The sequence below is a fragment of the Sciurus carolinensis genome, chromosome 14 (genome assembly GCF_902686445.1).
Source record: "Sciurus carolinensis chromosome 14, mSciCar1.2, whole genome shotgun sequence".
Lineage (NCBI taxonomy): Eukaryota > Metazoa > Chordata > Mammalia > Rodentia > Sciuridae > Sciurus > Sciurus carolinensis.
In genome coordinates, this window is record NC_062226.1 from 13,652,997 (window position 1) to 13,675,520 (window position 22,524).

The window sequence follows — 22,524 nt, forward strand, 5'->3', positions numbered from 1 at the left end:
GAAAAGGAGGGAACCCTACCAAACTCATTCTATGAAGTTAATATCACCCTCATACCCAATCCAGACAAAGACACATCAAGGAAAGAAAATTTTAGACCAATATACTTGATGAATATAGACACAAAAATCCTTAATAAAATCCTAGGAAACCACATCCAAAAACATATTAAGAAGATAGTGCACCACGATCAAGTGGGGTTCATCTCAGGAATGCAAGGTTGGTTCAACATCTGTAAATCAATAAGCATAATCCATCATATCAACAGACTTAAGGATAAGAATCATATGGTTATTTCAATTGATGCAGAAAAAGTATTCGACAAAATACAACACCCCTTCATGCTCAAAACACTAGAAAAAATAGGGATAGTAGGAACATGCCTCAACATTGTAAAGGCTATCTATGCTAAGCCCACGGCCAACATCATTCTTAATGAAGAAAAACTCTAAGCATTCCCTTTAAAAACTTGAACAAGACAGGGATGCCCTCTTTCACCACTTCTATTCAACATCATCCTTGAAATACTAGCCAGAGCAATTAGACATACTAAAGAAATTAAAGGGATACCAATAGGAAAAGAGGAATTCAAGTTGTCACTATTTGCTGATGACATGATTCTCTATTTAGAGGATCCAAAAAACTCCACCAGAAAATTCCTAGATCTGATAAATGAATTCAGCAAAATAGCAGATATAAAATCAACATGCATAAATCTAAAGCATTTTTATACCTAAGCAAAGAAACATCTGAAAGGGAAATGAGGACAACTCTCTTCGCATAGTCTTTAAAAAAAATAAAATACTTGGGTATCAATCTAACCAAAGAGGTGAAAGATCTCTACAAAGAAAACTACAGAACATTAAAGAAAGAAATTGAAGAAGACCTTAGAATATGGAAAGATCTCCCATGTTGTTGGATAGGCAGAATTAATATTATCAAAATGGCCACACTTCCAAAGGCACTATACAGATTTAATGCAATTCCAATTAAAATCCCTCTGACATTTCTCATAGAAACAGAAAAAGCAATCATGAAATTCATCTGGAAGAAAAAAAGACCCAGAATAGCCAAAGCAATCCTGGGCAGGAAGAGTGAAGCAAGAGGTATCACTATACCACAACTTAAACTCTACTATAGAGCAATAGTAACAAAAATGGCATAGTATTTGCACCAAAATAGACAGGTAGACCAATGGTACAGGATAGAAGACACAGAGACATACCCACATAAGTACAGTTATCTCATACTAGACAAAGGTGCTAAAAACTTACAATGGAGAAGAGAAAGTCTGTTCAACAAATGGTGCTGGGAAAACTGGAAATCCATATGCAGTAAAACAAAAAAACAAAAAAAAAAAAAAAAAAAAACCCTATCTCTCACCCTGTAGAAAACTCAACTCAAAATGGACCAAGGATCTAGGAATTAGGCCCAAGACCCTTCACCAAATAGAAGAAAAAGTAGGCCTGAATCTGAATCACATTGGCTTAGGACCAGACTTCCTTAACAAGACCCCCACAGCACAAGAAATAAAGCAAAAATCAATAAATGGGATAAATTCAAACTAAAAAGTTTTTTCTCAGCACAGGAAACAACCAATAATGTGAAAAGCGAGCCTACAGAGTGGGAGAAAATCTCTTCCACACATACTTCAGACAGAGCACAGATCTCCAAATTTTATAAAGAACTTAAAAAACTTTACACCCAAAATACAAAGAACCCAATTAGTAAATGGGCTAAGGAAATGGGCAGACACTTCACAGAAGATATACAGGTGATCAACGAATATATGAAAAAGTGCTAATCATCCCTAGGAATTAGAAAAAAGCAAATTAAAACCACCCTAAGATTTCATCTAACTCCAATTGGAATGGCTATTATCAAGAACGCAAGCAATAATAAGTGTTGGCATGGATGTGAGGAAAAAAGCCCACTTAAACATTGCTGGTAGAGTTGCAAATTGGTGCAGCCACTCTGGAAAGCAGTGTGGAGATTCCTTAGAAAACTTGGAATGAAACCACTATTTGACCCAGCTATCCCACTCCTCAGTTTATACCCAAAGGACTTAAAATCAGCATACTACAGTGATGCAGCCACATCCCTATTCGTAGTAATTCAATTCACAATAGCTAGATTGTGGAACCAACCTAGATGCCCTTCAATAGATGAATGGATAAAGAAACTGTGGTATATATACACAATGAAATATTACTCAGTCATAAAGAATAATAAAATTATGGCATTTGCTGGTAAATGGATGAAGTTGGAGAATATCATATTAAGTGAAACAGGCCAATCCCAAAAAACCAAAGGTCAAATGTTCTCTCTTATAATTGCATGACAATAATATGTAATGGGGGTGGGTGGCGGTGGGGAAGAGAAGAATGAAGGAACTTTGGATGGTGTAGAGGAAGGAGGGGGAGGGGACAGAAAGATAGCAGAACGAAACAGACAGTATTACCCTATGTATATGTATGATTACATGAATGGTGTGAATCTACATTGTGTACAGCCAAAGAAATGAAAAGTTGTACTCCATTTGTGTATAATGAATCAATGCAGTCTGTCGCAAGCATGAGGCCTTGGGTTAAATCCCCAGCACTGCAAAAAAAAAAAACAAAAAAAAGAAAAGAAAAAGAAAGAAAGAAAAAAAATGCAATCTGTAAAAATAAAAAAGATTTTAATTAAAAAAAAAAAAAAGAAAAAAGAAATCAACCCTGCTGACACCTTGATCTTAGACCTCTATCTTCCCAAAATGAGAAAATTAAGATTTTGTTGTTTCAATTACTATACTTAGTCTTTGATATTTTAGTATAGCAGCCCTAGCAATATAACACAATTTACTCTGTAAATATACTAAAAATCATTCAATTGTACACCTTAAATGCTTGAAGCTATGACATGCAAATAATATCTCAATAAAATTGTTTTTATAAGAAAAACAAGTAAAATGATTTACATTTTTATCTTACTGTTGATTTTTAATTTCATTCCATTATGATCTGATAGGATTCAAGGAATTATCTCTGTTTTTTTGTACTTGCTAAGACTTGCTTTGTGCCCTATGATATGATTTATTTTAGAGAAAGTTCCATTTGCCACTGAGAAGAAAGTAAATTCAGTTGTTGATGGATCAAATATTCTTTAGATGTCTGTTAGGTCCATTTCATTAACAGTACATTTTAGTCCTGAAGAGTCTTTACTTGATATATGTCTGGATGACTTATCTAATGATGAGAAAGGTGTGTTGAAATCACCTAGTATTATTGTATTGTGATCTACTTGATTCTTTGTATCGAAAAGATATAAAGACATAAAAAGATATGTTTTATGTATGTTGGCACATCAGCATTTGGGACATAAATACTCCAATCATTATATCTTCTTGTTGGATGATTCCCCTCACCTTTATGAAGAGACTTTCTTTATCTCTTCTAATTTTGGCTTGAAGTCTTCCATGTCTGATAGAACAGGTGCTACCCCTGCTTGCTTTCAGTCTTCATTTATACAGTATATATATTTCCATCCTTTCACATTCAGCCTATGGAAGTACTAGCTCCAACCAAGCACCCGCTACAGGCTTCACTGGAGCTAAAGTTAAGATGGGTCAACTCATATCTACTCCCATCATGGTGATGGCTAACACCCTGGTGAGTTGCACTAGTGAGTGCAAGGGCTTCTGTGCTAGGATCTCTTGCCACAGAGAGCCTGCACCCACAGGACCCACAGTTGAAGACAGCTACCAAGTGCTTCGATAGCACCTCTCCATAGAAAGGTTCATAATGGTGGGCAAATTGATGTTCTATACCAGTAATAGGAACAGAGTCCCAGTAATACACATCAGCCAGGGTGAAGCTTCTGCATCACAAACCACCCACAGAGAACCAGCAATCATAGGCTTCACACTTGCAGACAGCTACCAACCCCTCTGACACTTTAATGAAGTCCCTGGGGACAGTCGCAGGCACCCAGTATTCCACAACATTCAGTGTGACTATATCCTATGCCCCTTCTCCAACAGAAATAGCATAGCATCCTCTAAGTATGCAGGTTCAGGTCCCTGAGCTAACAAACAAGTACTGGTTGGCAGGAAATCCAGAGCAATCAGGGAAGTCTCTCCTGTGTACCAGCACTTCCAGGTGGATCCACAGCTCTAAGTTCTAAAGTCGGATTTAACTCATTCTCATTCAGGCACTCGAACCCCTGAAGGTAATTTCTGAGGTTAAACTAAAGAAGTCAATGGAGAACCTCACACACGCAAAACAGCAGTATACCCCAGAGAGGGGCTGAGAGAAGAGTACCCCAGACACTACACACCAACCTGTGGATCCAGATACAAGTCCACCAATCGCTGGCTGGTACATTCCAGAGAGGAAGTAGCCCCTTCAGCCCAGCAGGCCACCCAGGACCACATCAAACAGACTAAAATACCTCTGTCTTAAACAATCACAACACACACTCCAAAATATTTAGTGTAGCTCACACTGGATTTGACAGTGCTGAATAGAAGGAGCTTTTCTTAAGAAGGGCACACAAGACAAGACTACACCCTTTAACAGAAAATAATGGATTTGCTAAGTCACAGGATATCAGGGACCATTTCCTCTAACTCTAACAGAAGGCCAGGGGTCCTCCAAGAATTGTATTAGAGGTGAACTAGTGTGATAAACATCTCACACCCAGAGAAACACAGGTGAATTTAAAGAGTAGTTGGCATCTTCTAAGGTCCCAAATTCTGATGAAATCCAAAGAGGAAGACTCAATAATTAATTTCTCAACTTCAGCATGGATAATTTTATATAGCTCTAATGTCAATTTTGATCTTAAATATATTGCTTTTCATTTTGCATTGATTGACATTCCTCTATTACATGCTATTGCATCCTCAACCCACTAGATTATATGTCTTCTAATGTTTTAAAGCATTAACTGGAATCATTCTTGCTTTCTTTTCATAACTCAGGTTTATACTTGCTCTTCATAGTCTCTCTTTTCTCTATTGTATTACCTACAGCTGCGTTAATTCCCTCCCCCCACCACCACCTTTTTCTTCTCTTACTTGGTTTTTTATTATTCTTTTCTTTCTTTTATCTTTCCTTTTCCCAATTTTCTCTCCTCCCCTTTATAGCTCCCATATAATGTAATATGAATTTTACTATAATAACTCATTTCAACCTATTCTAGAATATTACTACAATTTCATTCCCATATCAGGAAAACTGTGTAAAACATTGTCAACAAGTTTTTTGTTTCCTAAGGTCTAATAGTACATGGCTGTGCTCTCAAGAGATTGTAGTTAATAGGATTTAGCATCTTCACTCAAAGTGGTACTGATACTGGGAACAGCAGAGGATACACATTGACTGCAAGTATTAATACCTGGTTATTCATCCAGACTGAGGCACTTAAGGAAAAGAAGTTCACTATAGTCCCTGGCATAAAAGTAGAAGAGATAATCATCCCAGCAGATCAGTACACATAAAAACAATATGAGAAAGCAAGGGAACAAACCACCTCAAATAGTCTGCAACTCTTTAACTAACAACACATTGAGGAAATATCAGAGAAAGAATATACAAAGTTCATAGTTAAAATATTCAATGAGCTAAAAGAAAATGTAAGGAATCAATTTAAAAAATAAAGGAAGTGAAAGATCATTTCAATAAAGAGATGAAGATTCTGAAAAAGAACCCAACAGAAATCTTGGAAATGAAAGACTTAAAAAGTAAAATTAAAAATTCAGTTGAAAGCATTACCAATAGATTAGACCTCAAAGACGACATATTCTCAGGCCTTGAAGACAAAGAATATAATCTTGGAAATAAAGTCAATAAAAAAGAAAAGACGTTAAGAGACCATGACTAGAATGTTCAAGAAATCTGAGATAACATAAAGAAAACAAATCTAAGAATCACTGGCATAGATGAAAATCCCAAAATATACAACTAAAGGAATGCACAACCTTTTCAATCAAATGATACCAGAAAATTTTCCAAACCCTAGGAACAAGATGGAAATCCAAATACAAGAAGCATTTAGAGCGATCCAACATGGTGGACTAGAGGGTGACTGCATCTCCAGTCACTCCACAACCCAGGATTCAAGAAGGGGAGGAATTGAGAGACTCGGACTAAAATGCAGCCACGGAGCCAGCCACAAGTCCCCGAGCCAACGGAGAGCTTTGACCCACAAGCAGCCTCTGGGATCAGGGAAGGACAGCCAGAGACTTCTCCAGGCGGCCCTGCCCCCTCCAGCCGCAAGCTCTTTCCACGGGGCGATCCAAGATGGTGGACTAGAGGGTGACTGCATCTCTAATCACTCCAGAACCCAGGATTCAAGAAGGGGAGGCATTGAGAGACTCGGACTAAAATAGAGCCACGGGTGAGTCTCCCGCACGGGGTAAAGCTTGGCCTGGGCGGCAGGCCTAGATAGGGGCGGCTTATCAGAGCAAGGCAGGGCAGCTAGAGTCTTCCCTAGGTAGCCTTGCACACTCCGGCGGTGGGCTCCTCCTACACAGCCAGCTGCGCGGTGCAGGCCCCCCAGTGAGAGCCTTTCCGCACAGAGCCAGCTCCAAGCCCTGGAACCAGTAGGGGGCTAGGAGCAGCTTTCTTCGGAAGCACTGCATTATCAAGTTCCTCCAAGACTTCAGGCTACTGAAGGCTGGGAGGTGATACACTGGAAATCTACAGGGACACTATAAGCCAATAGAGGAAATCTGCAATATCTCAGGGTCCCACTGACATCTGACCAATATGAGAAAACAAGGGAAGAAAATGTCCCAAACAAACCTAGATACTATATCAATAAAACCCAATGACAGCACAGCAGAAGAAATGGCAGAAAGGGAGTTCAGAATGTACATAATTAAAACAATCAGGGAAGCAAATGAGGAGATGAAAGAGCAAATGCAGGCATTGAAGGAGGGATGAAAGAGCAAATACAGGGGCTGGGGATATAGCTCAGTTGGTAGAGTGCTTGCCTTGCAAGCACAAGGCCCTGGGTTCAATCCCCAGTACCACAAAAAAAGAAAAAAAGAAAAAAAAAGAGCAAATGCAGGCATTAAATGATCACATCAATCAACAGTTAAAAGACCAAATACGGGAAGCAAGAGATCATTTCAATAAAGAGTTAGAGATACTGAAAAAAAAAAAAACAAACAGAAATCCTTGAAATGAAGGAAACAATAAACCAAGTTAAAAACTCCACAGAAAGCATAACCAATAGGATAGAACACCTGGAAGACAGAACCTCAGACATTGAAGACAAAATATTTAATCTTGAAAACAAAGTTGGCCAAACAAAGAAGATGGTAAGAAATCATGAACAGAATCTCCAAGAATCATGGGATATCATGAAAAGGCCAAATTTAAGAATTATTGGGATTGAGGAAGGCTTAGAGAAACAAACCAAAGGAATGAACAATCTATTCAATGAAATAATATCAGAAAATTTCCCAAATCTGAAGAACGAAATGGAAAACCAAGTACAAGAGGCTTATAGGACACCAAATATACAAAATTACAACAGACCCACACAAAGGCACATTATTATGAAAATACCTAACATACAAAATAAAGACAGAATTTTAAAGGCCACAAGAGAAAAGAATCAAATTACATTCAGCGGAAACCAATAAGAATATCAGCAGATTTTTCAGTCCAGACCCTAAAAGCTAGAAGGGTCTGGAACAATATTTACCAAGCCCTGAAAGAAAACGGATGCCAACCAAGAATCTTATACCCAGCAAAACTTACTTTCAGATTTGACAACGAAATAAGATCCTCCCATGATAAACAAAGGCTAAAGGAATTTACAAAAAGAAAGCTGGCATTACAGAACATTCTCAGCAAAATATTCCATGAGGAAGAGATGAAAAACAACAATGCAAATCAGCAACGGGAGGAACTAGCCTAAAGGAATAGCCAAAGGAGAAACCAAATCATGTCAAAAAACAAAAATGAGTCAAATGACTGGGAATACAAATCATATCATAATAACCCTGAATGTTAATGGCCTGAACTCATCAATCAAAAGACATAGACTGGCAGATTGGATTAAAAAAAAAAAATCCAACAATATGCTGCCTGCAAGAAACTCATCTCATAGAAAGAGATACCCATAGACTAAAGGTGAAAGGATAGGAAAAAACATACCATGCACACGGACACAGCAAAAAAGCTGGAGTATCCATCCTCATTTTAGATAATGTGGACTTCAAGCCAATGTTAGTCAGAAGGGATAAAGAAGGACATTTCATACTGCTTACGGGAAGCATAAATCAGCAAGATATAACAATCATAAACATCTATGCCCCAAACAGTGGCTCATCCATGTATGTTAAACAAATCCTTCTCAATTTTAGAAACCAAATAGACCATAACACAATAATACTAGGTGATTTTAACACGCCTCTCTCACCACTGGACAGATCTTCCAAACAAAAATTGAACAAAGAAACCATAGATCTCAATAACACAATCAACAATTTAGACTTAACTGACATATATGGAATATACAATCCAACAAAGAATGAATACACTTTCTTCTCAGCAGCACATGGATCCTTCTCTAAAATAGACCATATTTTATGCCACAAAGCTACTGTTAGCAAATACAAGAAGATAGAGATACTACCTTGTACTCTATCAGATCATAATGGATTGAAATTAGAAATAAATGACAGAATAAAAAACAGAAACTTCTCCAATACCTGGAGATTAAATAATACGCTATTATATGATGAATGGATAACAGAAGACATCAGGAGGGAAATAAAAAAATTCTTAGAAGTAAACGAGAACAAAGACACATCATATCAAAATCTCTGGGACACTATGAAAGCAGTACTTAGAGGAAGATTTATTTCATGGGGTGCATTCAACAAAAGAAGTAGAAATCAACAAATAAACGACTTAACATTACAGTTCAAAGCCCTAGAAAAAGAAGAGCAGACCAACACCAAAAGTAGAAGACAGGAAATAGTTAAAATCAGAGCCGAAAACAATGAAATTGAAACAAAAGAAACAATTGGAAAAATTAACAAAATAAATAGTTGGTTCTTTGAAAAAATAAACAAAATTGATAAACTCTTAGCCACACTAACAAAGAGAAAGAGGGAGAAAACTCAAATTACTAAAATTCAGAATGAACAAGGAAATATCACAACAGACACAAGTGAAATACAAAACATAATTAGAAGCTATTTTGAAAATCTATACTCCAACAAAACAGAAAACCTCGAAGACATCAACAAGTTTCTAGAGACATAGGAATTACCTAAACTGAACCAGGAGGACATAGGCAACTTAAATAAATCAATTTCAAGCAATGAAATAGAAGAAGTCATCAAAAGTCTACCAACCAAGAAAAGTCCGGGACCAGATGGGTTCTCAGCCGAGTTCTACAAAACCTTTAAAGGAGAGCTCATTCCAATACTCCTCAAAGTATTCCATGAAATAGAAGAGGAGGGAACCCTCCCAAACTCATTCTATGAAGCCAATATCACCCTGATACCTAAACCAGACAGAGACACATCGAGGAAAGAAAATTTCAGACCAATATCCTTCATGAACATCGACGCAAAAATTCTCAAGAAAATTTAGCAAATCGCATACAAAAACATATTAAAAAGTGCACCACGATCAAGTGGATTTTATCCCGGGGATGCAAGGTTGATTCAACATCCGGAAATCAATAAATGTCATTCACCATATCAACAGACTTAAAGTTAAGAATCACATGATTATTTCAATAGATGCAGAAAAAGCATTCAATGAAATACAGCATCCCTTCATGCTCAAAACACTAGAAAAAATTGGGGTAGTGAGAACATTCCTTAACATTATAAAGGTCATCTACGCTAAGCCCATGGCCAATATCATTCTAAATGGTGAAAAACTGAAAGCATTCCCCCTAAAAACTGGAACAAGTCAGGGATGCCCTCTTTCACCACTTCTACTCAACATCGTCCTTGAGACTCTAGCCAGAGCACTTAGACAAACCAAAGAAATTAAAGGGATACGAATTGGAAAAGAACTCCAACTATCCCTGTTCGCTGATGACATGATTATATATTTAGAGGAACCTGGAAATTCCACCAGAAAACTTTTAGAACTCATAAGTGAATTCAGTAAAGCAGCAGGTTACAAGATCAATGCTCATAAATCCAATGCATTTTTATACATAAGTGATGAATCTTCAGAAAGAGAAATTAGGAAAACTACCCCATTCACAATAGCTTCGAAAAAAATAAAGTATTTGGGAATCAATCTCACAAAAGAGGTGAAAGACCTCTACAATGAGAACTACAGAACACTAAAGAAAGAAATTAAAGAAAACCTTAGAAGATGGAAAGATCTCCCATGTTCTTGGATAGGAAGAATTAATATTGTCAAAATGGCCATACTACCAAAAGTGCTATACAGATTCAATGCAATTCCAATTAAAATCCCAATGATGTACCTTGCAGAAATAGAGCAAGCAATTATGAAATTCATCTGGAAGAATAAAAAATCCAGAATAGCTAAAGCAATCCTCAGTAGAAAGAGCAAAGCAGGGGGTATCACAATACCAGATCTTCAACTCTATTACAAAGCAATAGTAACAAAAACGGCATGGTATTGGCACCAAAATAGACAGGTAGATCAATGGTACAGAATAGAGGACATGGACACAAACCCAAATAAATACAATTTTCTCATACTAGACAAAGGGGCCAAAAATATGCAATGGAGAAAAGATAGCCTCTTCAACAAATGGTGCTGGGAAAACTGGAAAACCATATGCAACAGAATGAAATTAAACCCCTATCTCTCACCCTACACAAAACTCAACTCAAAATGGATCAAGGACCTCAGAATCAGACCAGAGACCCTGCATCTTATAGAAGAAAAAGTAGGTCCAAACCGTCAACTTGTTGGCTTAGGATCAGACTTCCTTTACAGGACTCCCATAGCACAAGAAATACAAGCAAGAATCAATATCTGGGATAGATTCAAACTAAAAAGCTTTCTATCAGTAAAGGAAACTCTCAGTAACGTGAAGAGAGAGCCTACAGAGTGGGAGAATATCTTTGCCACTCATACTTCAGATAGAGCGCTAATTTCCAGAATTTATAAAGAACTCAAAAAACTCTACACCAAGAATGCAAATAATCCAATCAACAAATGGGCTAAGGAAATGAACAGACACTTCACAGAAGATGTACAAGCAATCAACAGATATATGAAAAAATGTTCAACATCTCTAGTAATAAGAGAAATGCAAATCAAAACTACCCTAAGATTTCATCTCACCCCAATTAGAATGGCGATTATCAAGAACACAAGCAACAACAGGTGTTGGCGAGGATGTGGGGAGAAAGGTACACTCATACATTGCTGGTGGGGTTGCAAATTAGTGCAGTCACTCTGGAAAGCAGTATGGAGATTCCTCAGAAAGCTTGGAATGGAAACACCATTTAACCCAGCTATCCTACTCCTTGGCCTATACCCAAAGGACTTAAAATCAGCATACTACAGAGATACAGCCACATCAATGTTCATTGCTGCTCAATTCACCATAGCCAGATTGTGGAACCAACCTAGATGCCCTTCAGTTGATGAATGGATAAAGAAACTGTGGCATATATATACAATGGAATATTACTCCGCAATGAAGAATGATAAAATTATGGCATTTGCAGGCAAATGGATAAAATTGGAGAATATCATGCTAAGTGAGATAAGCCAATCTCAAAAAACTAAAGGACGAATGATCTCACTGATAAGTGGATGAGGACATATAATGGGGGGTGGGAGGGGTTAGCGTTAGGGTTAAGGTTAGGTTTAGGGTTAGGGATAAGGAGGGTGGTAAGAATGGAGGAAAGAAGGACTGTATAGAGGGAAAAGAGGGGTGGGAGGGGTGGGGGGGAAGGAAAAACAATAATGAATCAAACATCATTGCCCTATGTAAACGTATGATTACACAAATGGTATGCCTTGACTCCATGTACAAATAGAGAAACAGCATGTATCCCATTTGTATACAATAATAAAAAAAGCATTTAGAATTTCAAATAGACAGGATCAGAAAAGATCTTCTCCAACATACATAATAATCAAAATGCAAGAGAAAAATAGCAGGTCACATTTAGAGGTAAGCCAATTAGGATATCAACTTCTTTCTCATCCAAGACCCTAAAAGACAGGAGGGCTTGGAATATTTACCAAGCCCTGAAAGAAAATGGGTGCCAACCAAGATTACTAAACAAAACTCTCCTTCAGAATTAAAGATGAAATCAGAACTTTCCATGACAAGCAAAAATTAAAAGAATTTATAACCACTAAAGCTGCACTACGAAACATACTCAATGAAATACTGTATTTAATACTGAATAATAGATGATTATGAATTTGGAGTTCTAAAACTTCTGATGTATAACTTTCACTAGAAACAATAAAAGGTCTGGTAAAAATTAGGGGACATGAGGATGGGATTCAAATCTTTTTTTATTTTACTGGCAATTTTAAAACACAAAAAGTTAAAGTCAATGTCTATATACAGAAATTGTTGGTAACATACCCTAAACTTCTTGCCACCATCTTTAGAAAGTGAAAGATTCAGAGACTTTACCAAAGCCAAATTGTCTTCTTTAGTGAGTTTTTTAATGAGGGCCTCTGTAATATATCTAACTCCTACTTTTGAATCAGCTCCTGAAATTACAAACAAGATTATTATCAGTAGAGGGAGATATGCATATTCCAAAAACTAATCATAACTTTGACACTATGTAAGAAAAAAATTTTAAGCCAGGCAAAAGTTTAAAAAATACCTTAACAGTGTTTTAACTTATAGAATTTTTGGAATAAATAGCAAGTACACTATGGAAATATTAGATGTGTGCCAAGCTTTGGGCTAACAGTTTACATTTTACAAATTTAGTTTGTACAACAAACCTTTGAGATCCACATTTACAGAAATTTTATTTGCTCAAAATCTCACAACTAATAAGCTGCAAATCTAGAACATAAACAAAGGCAGTTGAATTCAAAACTTACAATATTATCCATATGCAGCATCAAGTTTGTTTCAAAGTAATATTTTCAAGTCAGTGTTTAAAAATAAACTGGTACTATTTTTTTTTAAATGCCAAAGTTCAGAAACTAAATTCTCAAAATCCTATTTTCTTCCTTTTTAATAGTGAGAAACTCTAAATTTGTTGCTCTTTTAAATGCAGAGTGTCACAGCATACAGTATAAAGATTCAGTACCAACCTGATGAATAACAGCACATTTTGTTTTATGGTCATCCTGGTTAATGTAGTAAAAAATTGTTAAAATCATATTACATTTTCTGAAAGTAGCTATGAAAAGGAAATTGTTTCGTGGCTCTTTACAAGTCAGAAAAAAATAATCCTGATTCAGATCCAGGCTATGGGCCAAGAGATCCCTATAATGACTTATATGTTAATATCAAATTAATTTTAGTTCAAAACATTGATTTTTTTCTTTAATTTGATTTGTTCTAGGAATAAAAATGACTAATATCCTAGAATATCAATCAAATAGAAATATTGAGAACAATTGGCAGCAAATATGTAGTATAGTATAAACTTAATGCTGTTAGTGTTTATTAATAAAAAATTGATCAGATATTCAAATTAATAGTTTGACAGCCGTGACTTCATGACCTACAAAGAATAAGACATTTTTGAAAACAGACTCCCAACTAAAAGAATGCTTTTTAAGAAAAAACAAAAATTGTTGATGGAACATATGCATTTCTCAAATGTGGTAATCAGTCTACTCACAGACCCAGCAGTTTGAAAGTAAGCAGACTGGCACAGCCTAAGTGTGGATAACATTTTCATACTGAATATTTACACCAAAGGCACTCTGAAATGCAGAGATATGCCCTCCTCCTCACCCAGGGTGGCACAACTAGAGAATGAGCATGTAGGCCCTCTTCCACAGGAAATAAAGCTTCCTCTTTCTGGAAACTCCACTCCCCTAAGACGACATTTTCACCCTCACCCAGAAGCCTCAGTTCTCTCACTGTCTTCCACAATTTGTCAGTGAAAACAACAGTTCAAGTGAGTAGCAGGATGGGTGTTACATTTGGGCCAAAAATGTAAATTCAACAGTTTCCAACTCTACTTACGTATGTGGTCAGACAAATTCTCAGACGAAAAAGCGATACCTTTGTGGTCTTGGCAGCCCAAAATCACATTGTGTTCATCTTTAAACTTGACTTGCTCACACCACGGTCCTTCAGAATGAAATGGCAGAGTCTCAGATCCAATCAAAGGTGAAAGTGACCTAGATCTCATACTGGACATAAGGGATGGGCTGGAAGTGTGACAAGATGGTGGCATCTTGGCTTTGGAGAATTTTTTTTGTTGAGAACCTTTCTTCATTGCAAGGATAAAGCCAGGTGGTCATCAAAACCTGCAAGGGTTTTCAGAATATTTAACATGTTAATTTTTCCAGAACTATCAAAACCATTAAATTTTTTTGAGAGCTTATAAGACACAAAGTTATAAACTCAGAGGTTATACAGGGGAGGATCTATGCTACCCTAACCTGACAGAGCAGACACTATTCTGAACATCACTGATGAACTGCAACAGGGAAGAGACATGCTCCAGTCAGAAGTGTTACTGTCATCCTATTCTTAGTTGACTGGACTACACTAGTCACAAGGTCTCTTCCACACACCAAAGAAGTCCCAGGATGCGGGAAGCTAGAGATAAGTGGGGACCAGCAGTCTTTTACACTGATAGCTCTCTCTCACTCCTAAACAGTTCTTGTGGCTTCTGGGACACCACACTCTCCTGGTATCCTCCCACCTCCCTGATCACCCCATGGCCTCCTTTGCGGGCTCATGTTCCTCTATTTAGCCTAATTTAAATGCCAGTATTCCTCAAAGTTTCCTTCCAGTTTCTCTTTAATTTCATCTTGCCAACCTAATGTATATTCATGGTTCCCAATGCCACTTTTATACTGATATTGATATCTTCTATATGACCTTTCCTGGAGCTCCAGAATCATCTTCTCAATTATTTATCTCACTGACACTCTAAACATTCTAAACTCAGTTCAAACAGTCTCATTTACCCTTTCCTCCCTTCCTCTCTTCCCACTCCATTCCTCTTCCGGTGTTCTCTCACCAGTGAACAGTGCTCAGAAACCTGAGAACCTGGCGATACCTCTCTCTTCCTTTTTCCCACACCAATCAATCACTAAGTCCTATAAATTCTAACTCCTAAATATCTTTCGAATCAGTCCACTCTACTCCAAGCCCTCGTTATACTACTACAGTCAGACAGTCAGAAGGATCTACTTATAAAGCAAAATTTGCAGTCTGTAAATGAATACCTGTTGAGCCCTTCAAGGTCCCCATGATCAGGTTCTATCTCTCGTGACTCACCTCTATCACTCATTCCCTCTACCATGGGCTCAGGCATACTGACCTCCTACATATTTCCTGCTGCCTCAAATGCTTGATCCCATTCTTTTTAACCACTTTCATTCATAGTCTTCCTTCTCAGAGTAGCTCACACTGTTGCTTCCTCAGAAGCACCTCTGTCTAGCACACTCGAAGTCAAGTTTCAATTAATTAGTATTTTCTCCCTCAATCACGTTTTACATGTATACATGTATACATGTTTTGATGAACATTTGTCCCCCTACCAAACTGTGAGATCCATGAGAATTTCTTTTGTTTACCACTGTTTCCCCATTCCAGCAGTGCTTGGCATCTACTAGAAATTTAATAAATATTCATTGAATGAATGAAAGGTGTTCATTATCTTCCACTTGCCCTTCTCCCTCATTCATCAAGATATTGATTCAATCTCTGCAATATTTCTAAACTCATCTCTATCCATTTTCATTGCTCTTATGTTAGATCCATCATTCCTCATCTCTTTCTTAGACTATACTTTCCTTCCAATCTTCCTTTGCCTTACCCCCTTAATCCATCCTCCTCCTGTTGTACATACTTCAAAAAAACAAAAGAAGCTACAGGATTCACATTGCTTATACTACACATTTCAATAGTACTTATAGGACCTGTCACAATCTGGTCTCACGTTTCAGGCCTACTCTCTTACCCCTCCTCACCATGCACCCTATACTCAAGTCTATCTTTTTTTCATTATTTGAATCCATCATAAATTTTTGCTCATGACATTCCTCTCCTTAAAATGGCATCCTTCTCTTCTCTAAAAGTTTTCATGAAGGCTTTCCAGAAATTCACATCCTTAAGGTAAAACAAATCTTGTCTGCTTACCACACTGAATGTACCTCTATCAGAGAACATAGTTTACTAGGTATTTTTTGCTGGCCCATGATGTAATACCCACAAGTAGAGGCATAATATCTGAACTCCCAGCAGCTCACTGGTATAGGTCATGAATGTTCTATCATCTTGCAAACAGAATTCAATATGCTTAGAAGTCACACTTTCAAGAGTGTGTTCCTGTGCCCATCCACTCTCTGCATATGTATGTATAGGTGTGTGCTTGTCTTTGTGGCAGTCTATCATACATGAACTGAACTTAAGTGTACAATTCCATGAATTAGTGTCTTCTTTCCTTCCTTCCTTTTGTTTTTTAAAGATAGAGATTTAGGAAAGCAGAGACACATGCAAGAGAGAATGCGGGCCACCTTAAGAGCAGGAGACAGCCTCCATGAGTTCCTATATGGTGAATACAAGCTGTATTATCAGTATCCAGATCCAGAAACAGACCACCACCAAAATCCCAGAAGCCTCCTCATGACCCCTTCCAATCACTGAACTGGTGCATGGGTACTCACTATTCTGACTTCCAACACCAGGTTCTAAAACTGTTTTCGAATTTTACCTAAGAAATCATACAAAATAAGTACATCTTTTACATCTATCTTCGTTTGTTAAACATTATGTTTCCATAATTCATTCATGTTTGTCTCATGCTGTATGAAGACCTGTGATCACTTCAAACTCTGGTGCCTATTACTATGTTTAATTGCTAAGCTCTTTGTTTCAACTAAGACACTTTGGAGATGCTTACAAGGAATCAATCAAGGTTACCCAGTCTCTCTCATTCATTATTTCATATGCCTGGAGTAAATTTTACTCATTATAATACTGAATTCTCAGCTTCGAAGCATTTATGTCTGCCGTCTTCCTTTTTCAACATGTGGTTTGTGACCCTCAACTAAACATGCTTAGGAATGTGCTGCCATCTTTCCTTTTAAACAAGTGATTTATGACCCTGAACTGAACATGCTCAGGAATGTATCCATCCCTACAAGTGCTTTCCTATCTGAATATGCAGAGGTTCTTCAATAAAACCCCTTTGCTTGCTTGCTTTAAGTAAACTGCTTTGTAAATCACTTCTTACTTGCTATAAGAAGTAAGCCTCTCTCCATTCTACTTTTAGGTTGGTTCACTTGTTTTGTTCTCTCCAAGAGGAGAACACATTTTTGTTCAGTAGTTTACTTATTGACAAACAAAATTTTATTGAAGCTTAGATCTTCTAGAAGGAAGTAAAGCAATTATTCTTAAAAGGGACCTGTTCAAATTCCTTTATTTTTCATGTAAGGAAATCAAGGCTCAGAATAGTGATTTGGTTAGTCACCATGCTAGCAACAGTAAGCTCTTCTAACAATAAATTGTGATCTGAAACTAATATGTAGATCAAATCATACATCCAGCAGAATATAAGCTCCATGAAAGTAGAAATACCATTAACTAATGTATTTGATGCCTGAAATACAGCCTAGCACAAAGAAAATAAGTTATTGAAAAAACTTGTCATAAAGAACATAAAACTGGTAAATATCATTTAGCACCTTAACAAAGCGATACCTTCATGATACTACCTCCAGGTACACAGAGTTGAATTAAATAAGAGGACATGTAGCAAGCGTCCAGTAGAGAAGTGCGTGGTGTGTGGGCAAAGAACCCCCACACATCTGGTATCAGAAATATTATACTGCATGGTGTTACAAGAGTAGGAAAAACATTACTTTGGGTTTTTCATATCTCTATTAACATGTACTATGCCTTTGTAGGTTATACAGGCTGGGATTATGAATAAATTAATTTTTTAAATGATTGGGGCAATACAGTATATAGGAAAGAAATCTTCCATTAAAATAATCCATTAATATATTCAATGAATTAACCTGCATTTAGCAGATGTGATACTGTTCAATGACCATACTGTCATTCTAGGAATATTGATCTGCCCAAAACATTTTTGAAATTCTTCTTTGGGTCCTGTTTTCAGGTTCGATTTACAAGTCACACAAGAAATAGAACTCATCAGTTCAGATATACACAATGAGTAAATACAACTCCAAATAAATTATGTTTACTTCTAAAAATCTAAGCCTCTTTGAAAAGATGCTGATTTGTTATCACTGAAGTTAATTCCAAAGAATATGTTAATGGCAAATATTTACTGAGGCTTACCATGTACCCAATATTGAGATGAGCTCTTTATATGTCATCACCTCAGTGGAAGAACTGTATAAAACTCTATAAGTGGCATTTTTAAAGATGAAAAGGCAAATCTGTCCAACGTTCTGTAGCTAATTGCATAAGCCAAGATTTGAGTCCTGATCTGATTCCAAAACCCATGCTTTTCATGACCATGTCATAGAACTTGAGTTTTCTGGAGTCCATATTATGTTTGCTTTGTCCTCTAGAAACCAGCAGACCACCACCTTACACAAAACAAACCATAAGTAAATGACAGTAAATGACCTGGATAAATGGATGATATGCACCAAAAAATAAATAATTAATTAATTATATATATAAATAAAAAATAACCAAAGGGGAACTGGGAAATTTTATAGTGAGACAAGATCACTGAAGTCATGACCTAGCCAACTGTAGTTAACTAGTTTCAAGGGAACAAAACCTGCCATATTTGCTTTTTAAAAGTCAATTATTATTTCATAGACATAAATTATAATATGGCAAACTGCCTCACTCTAATATCCTAGAATGCTACTTTAAACTCCTTATATGGGTCTGTATTTTTCTTTCATTTCCTCATGTGTAACTATTCATATGAGTCAGATCCCCACCCACCGACCACCCTGCCAATTCACATGACTACTATTTATGCCATTGCCCCAGACTTTTAGTCCTAATTTCAAAAGTGTGGTAAGCAACTTTTACGTCTAATTTATCATACCATTCTTCCATGGAAAAGTTTCTTAGTAATTACTACTGATTCTGTGCTAAGTTGAATTCCTTCTAAATAAGAATACTCTCCAACCTGACAACAACTGAGAGGCATGTACTTAGGTAAAATTTTATTTACTTCCTAAATTAAATGGGTTAAAGGATGACATACACTATACTATGTAATTTTCATAAAGGTGATAAATTTAAAAAAACAAAAGAGGAACCACGGCCCAGTCATACTTTTATATTTTCTTTCTTAAACCTAAATGACAGATTTAAACCTAAAATGACAGATTATAAAACTGGAATAAATGTGTACTACATGCTAGAGATAAAGATTTAAAATTTTTTGTTAGTTCTTTAAAAAGCATCTCATATTTTTGTTATCTTGTATCCTAGCTCTCCAATTTTTTAAAATACTGAACCATCCCAAACTCCACCATAAGATCCTAATGACCACATCCTCAGGTTATCATGAGGTCTTTTGTTCCCTTTGCTGATTAGTAAAACTCATTCTTACTCATAAACAGAGGTTAAAAATATGAGAATGGATTCCAGAAACTTAGATCAACTCTTTCCTTTTATGATTCTAACACAAAAGATTAAATGATGGTTCCAAAGTCACAGAGCATCCCCAGATGCCTTCCCTGGGATGGCACAGCTCCTATAAAGGCAGCTCATTGAAACAACAGCTGTCGCACACAAGAGTTAACTCAAGTGAACCATTCTTAGGCATTTATAGTGTTTCAGAATGCCTGGCATTATTTCAGAGACTAATGCCTTAAGATCGTAAATCTTCAACATTTTTAAAAATCTTTTATTGGTTCTTTTTAGTTATACTTAACAGTAGAATCCATTTTGAAATGATTACACAAACATGAAATATATCTTGTTCTAATTCAGACCCCAATACCTCTCCTTTCCCTTCCCTCTCCCCATTCCCTGTTCCCTTCTCACTTCAAAAACAATTTTAAGGTAGTAATGAGAATAGAGTTTGACCCTAGGATGCTGTCTGCAACAAGAAGAAATATCAACCCATGGGAAAAGAGAAAATGGCTGAGAAGTAGGTGTAGAAGAAGTGAAGGGGCAAAAAAGAGAGAAAACAAGCAAAAGAAGTCTAGAGCTGTAGACACACTGTACAGGCACAGAAGATGGTCTGTAGAGCAAGAGTGCTGACAATCAGAATCAGATGACCAGGCTCCCAAACACTAGCATCTGCCCAACAATCCCAAATACCTGCCCAATCTAACAACCCCTTCCATCACAGTTTCTCACAAGTGGCAAATTCTGCTGCCACACAGCCCTTCCTGCCATTCCAAGGTCTCCATCTTCTCAGATCTCCAAATGAGGCAGAGCTTGACAATCCCCAAAACTTCCATCTCTCCCAAAAGACCGCCCAAATATACAAATACTCTCCTACCTTTTGGACTCCCATGTCCCTTGCCACACTACATACCCAGTCCTTTAAATGTATTTCAATCAATTTCTTCCTATTGTGCTTCATTTCATAACCCTGGAGCTACTGAAAATACTCGAACCTTCTCCAGCCATGTCAAATACTAATTCCCAATCCTCTTCAAAGTCCCTAATTCTGGCACTCTTCCTAAAGCCAGCTCCCCATTCTGTGCTGTCAACCTCTCTGCTTCTCAACCCTTTTAATCCCATTCTGACTGCCAAGTTTTCCCACAAATTCTGTTCCAATTACCTAACGCAGTACAAATTTCCCCCATTTCTCTAAGATTTTAATATCCCTTAACACTTCTATATCCATCTTGTCATCCCAAACTGTTCATTTATTTTCATTCCAGCATGTATCCTCACCAGTCAATACTCTAACCTATACTCACTCCCCTACTCAAACTAAATACCCAAACTCTATCCACTCCTGTTCATCCCAAACTAACTGCCTACCTGCTTGGCTTTCACTTCTTACACCCTGGCCTGTGTCCTTCTGGAACCTATTAACACCCTGATTTTGCTTCCCCCATTCTCTTTCTATTCCGATACCCTAAAACCTAAGCTTCCCATTAATTTATTTCGTTATCCTTTGTGTGTGTGTGTGGTGCTGGGGATTGAACCCAGGGCGTTGTGCATGAGCATGAGCGAGTGGCAGAGCATCATTAGCAATCAAGTGACTGCTGGAATTCAAATCCAGAGTTTTCACTTACTGTGCTACATAAGGTAAATTACCCAACCTCTGGTGCTCAGCGCTATCACTTTTTAAGTGGGGATGATAACCTCCCGCACGGTATTTCAAATGAGTTAATCCATGCCAAACACTTGGAGCCCAATCAGACACATCGCGGACACTCAAAGGTGTCAGCTATCAAGCTTACAGATGAGGACACCTGCTCAGGAAGTGAAGGAACTCACCCGGGGTCACCGGGCCCAGCTTGAGAAACACGAGCCTCAAGACCTTCACCAGGGTTCGCTCTTCCCCTGCCTTCGCCTTCCTCCCAGCACCGTCCCTGGTCTTCCTGCACCCACTGCATTCGCCCGATTCCGCCCGGTGGGATGCCCGCAGCCCCTTCCCTCGCGCTCACCGCGCGGACCCGGGGCACGCCCGCCGGCGGCCGGACCCCCGACCCGCCCGCCGCCGCCGCGGCCCAACTCCCACCCCGCCCCTCGGCCGGGTCCCGCAGCGCCCTCAGAAACCTCGCCCCCGCCTCCACCTGCCCACGTTCCCCGCCCGCCCATTCTTCCCGTCCAATCCCAATCTCCGGGCACACGCCCCCGCCCCAATCCATCCCGAGCCGGCCCACCTCACGCCCGCCCAGGCCTTTCCGTCTTTGCCCCCGGCTCCCGCAATCGGCGGGACGCCGGAGGACAGCGTCGTCTAGGCTGGGCACTCACCGCCCAAAAACCGAGCCGAGCAGCGCCGCGGGACGAGGCGAGGCGAAGACGCGCGGGTTCTTCCCGTCAGGCGCCCGGCGGCGCGGAAGCCATTTTGTTGTGTTGTGCCGGTTGCCGAGGGGCCCGCGAGCGGTTGGGCGGGACCTGTCCTGTGTAGGCCACGCCCACGGGCCACGCCCCTCCCTCCTGGAGCCGCTGGGCGGGGCCGGAGGCGCTTCCCGCCGCTCTGGCCGCCTGTGCGGCTGGCGGGAGAGGGCGCGGGGATCTGCTGGTCCCCTGTCTTCCCGCCGCGTGGGGCGGCGCTCTGTAGCGCCCCAGCGCTCGGGTTGCGATGTGGGCGGCGTTGGGGTCTGAGTTCTCGGGAAGCGTGGTTGTCTGCGGCGGCAGTCCGCAAGGACGCCCTCTTCGCTGAGCGAAATTCTTTCTCGGGGCTGGTTCCGAGGACCACCTGAGGTGGAGTCAGCGCAGTCAGCGGCCTCCCCCACTTGGGGTGCTGGCGAGCT

The 22,524-nt window shown here is 38.7% G+C and overlaps 1 protein-coding gene across 1 annotated transcript in view; it reads right to left on the reverse strand.

The window, feature by feature from the left end:
- The window catches only part of Cntrl (centriolin), a 101,977-nt gene extending 79,836 nt beyond the window's left edge, over positions 1 to 22,141 (reverse strand). Inside the window, 3 exon segments of the mRNA XM_047524737.1 lie at positions 12,560 to 12,690; positions 14,138 to 14,424; positions 22,022 to 22,141. Of these exon segments, the coding sequence (XP_047380693.1) occupies positions 12,560 to 12,690; positions 14,138 to 14,393 (387 nt within the window). The 5' untranslated portion in view covers positions 14,394 to 14,424; positions 22,022 to 22,141.
- Between the last annotated feature and the right edge of the window lie 383 nt (positions 22,142 to 22,524).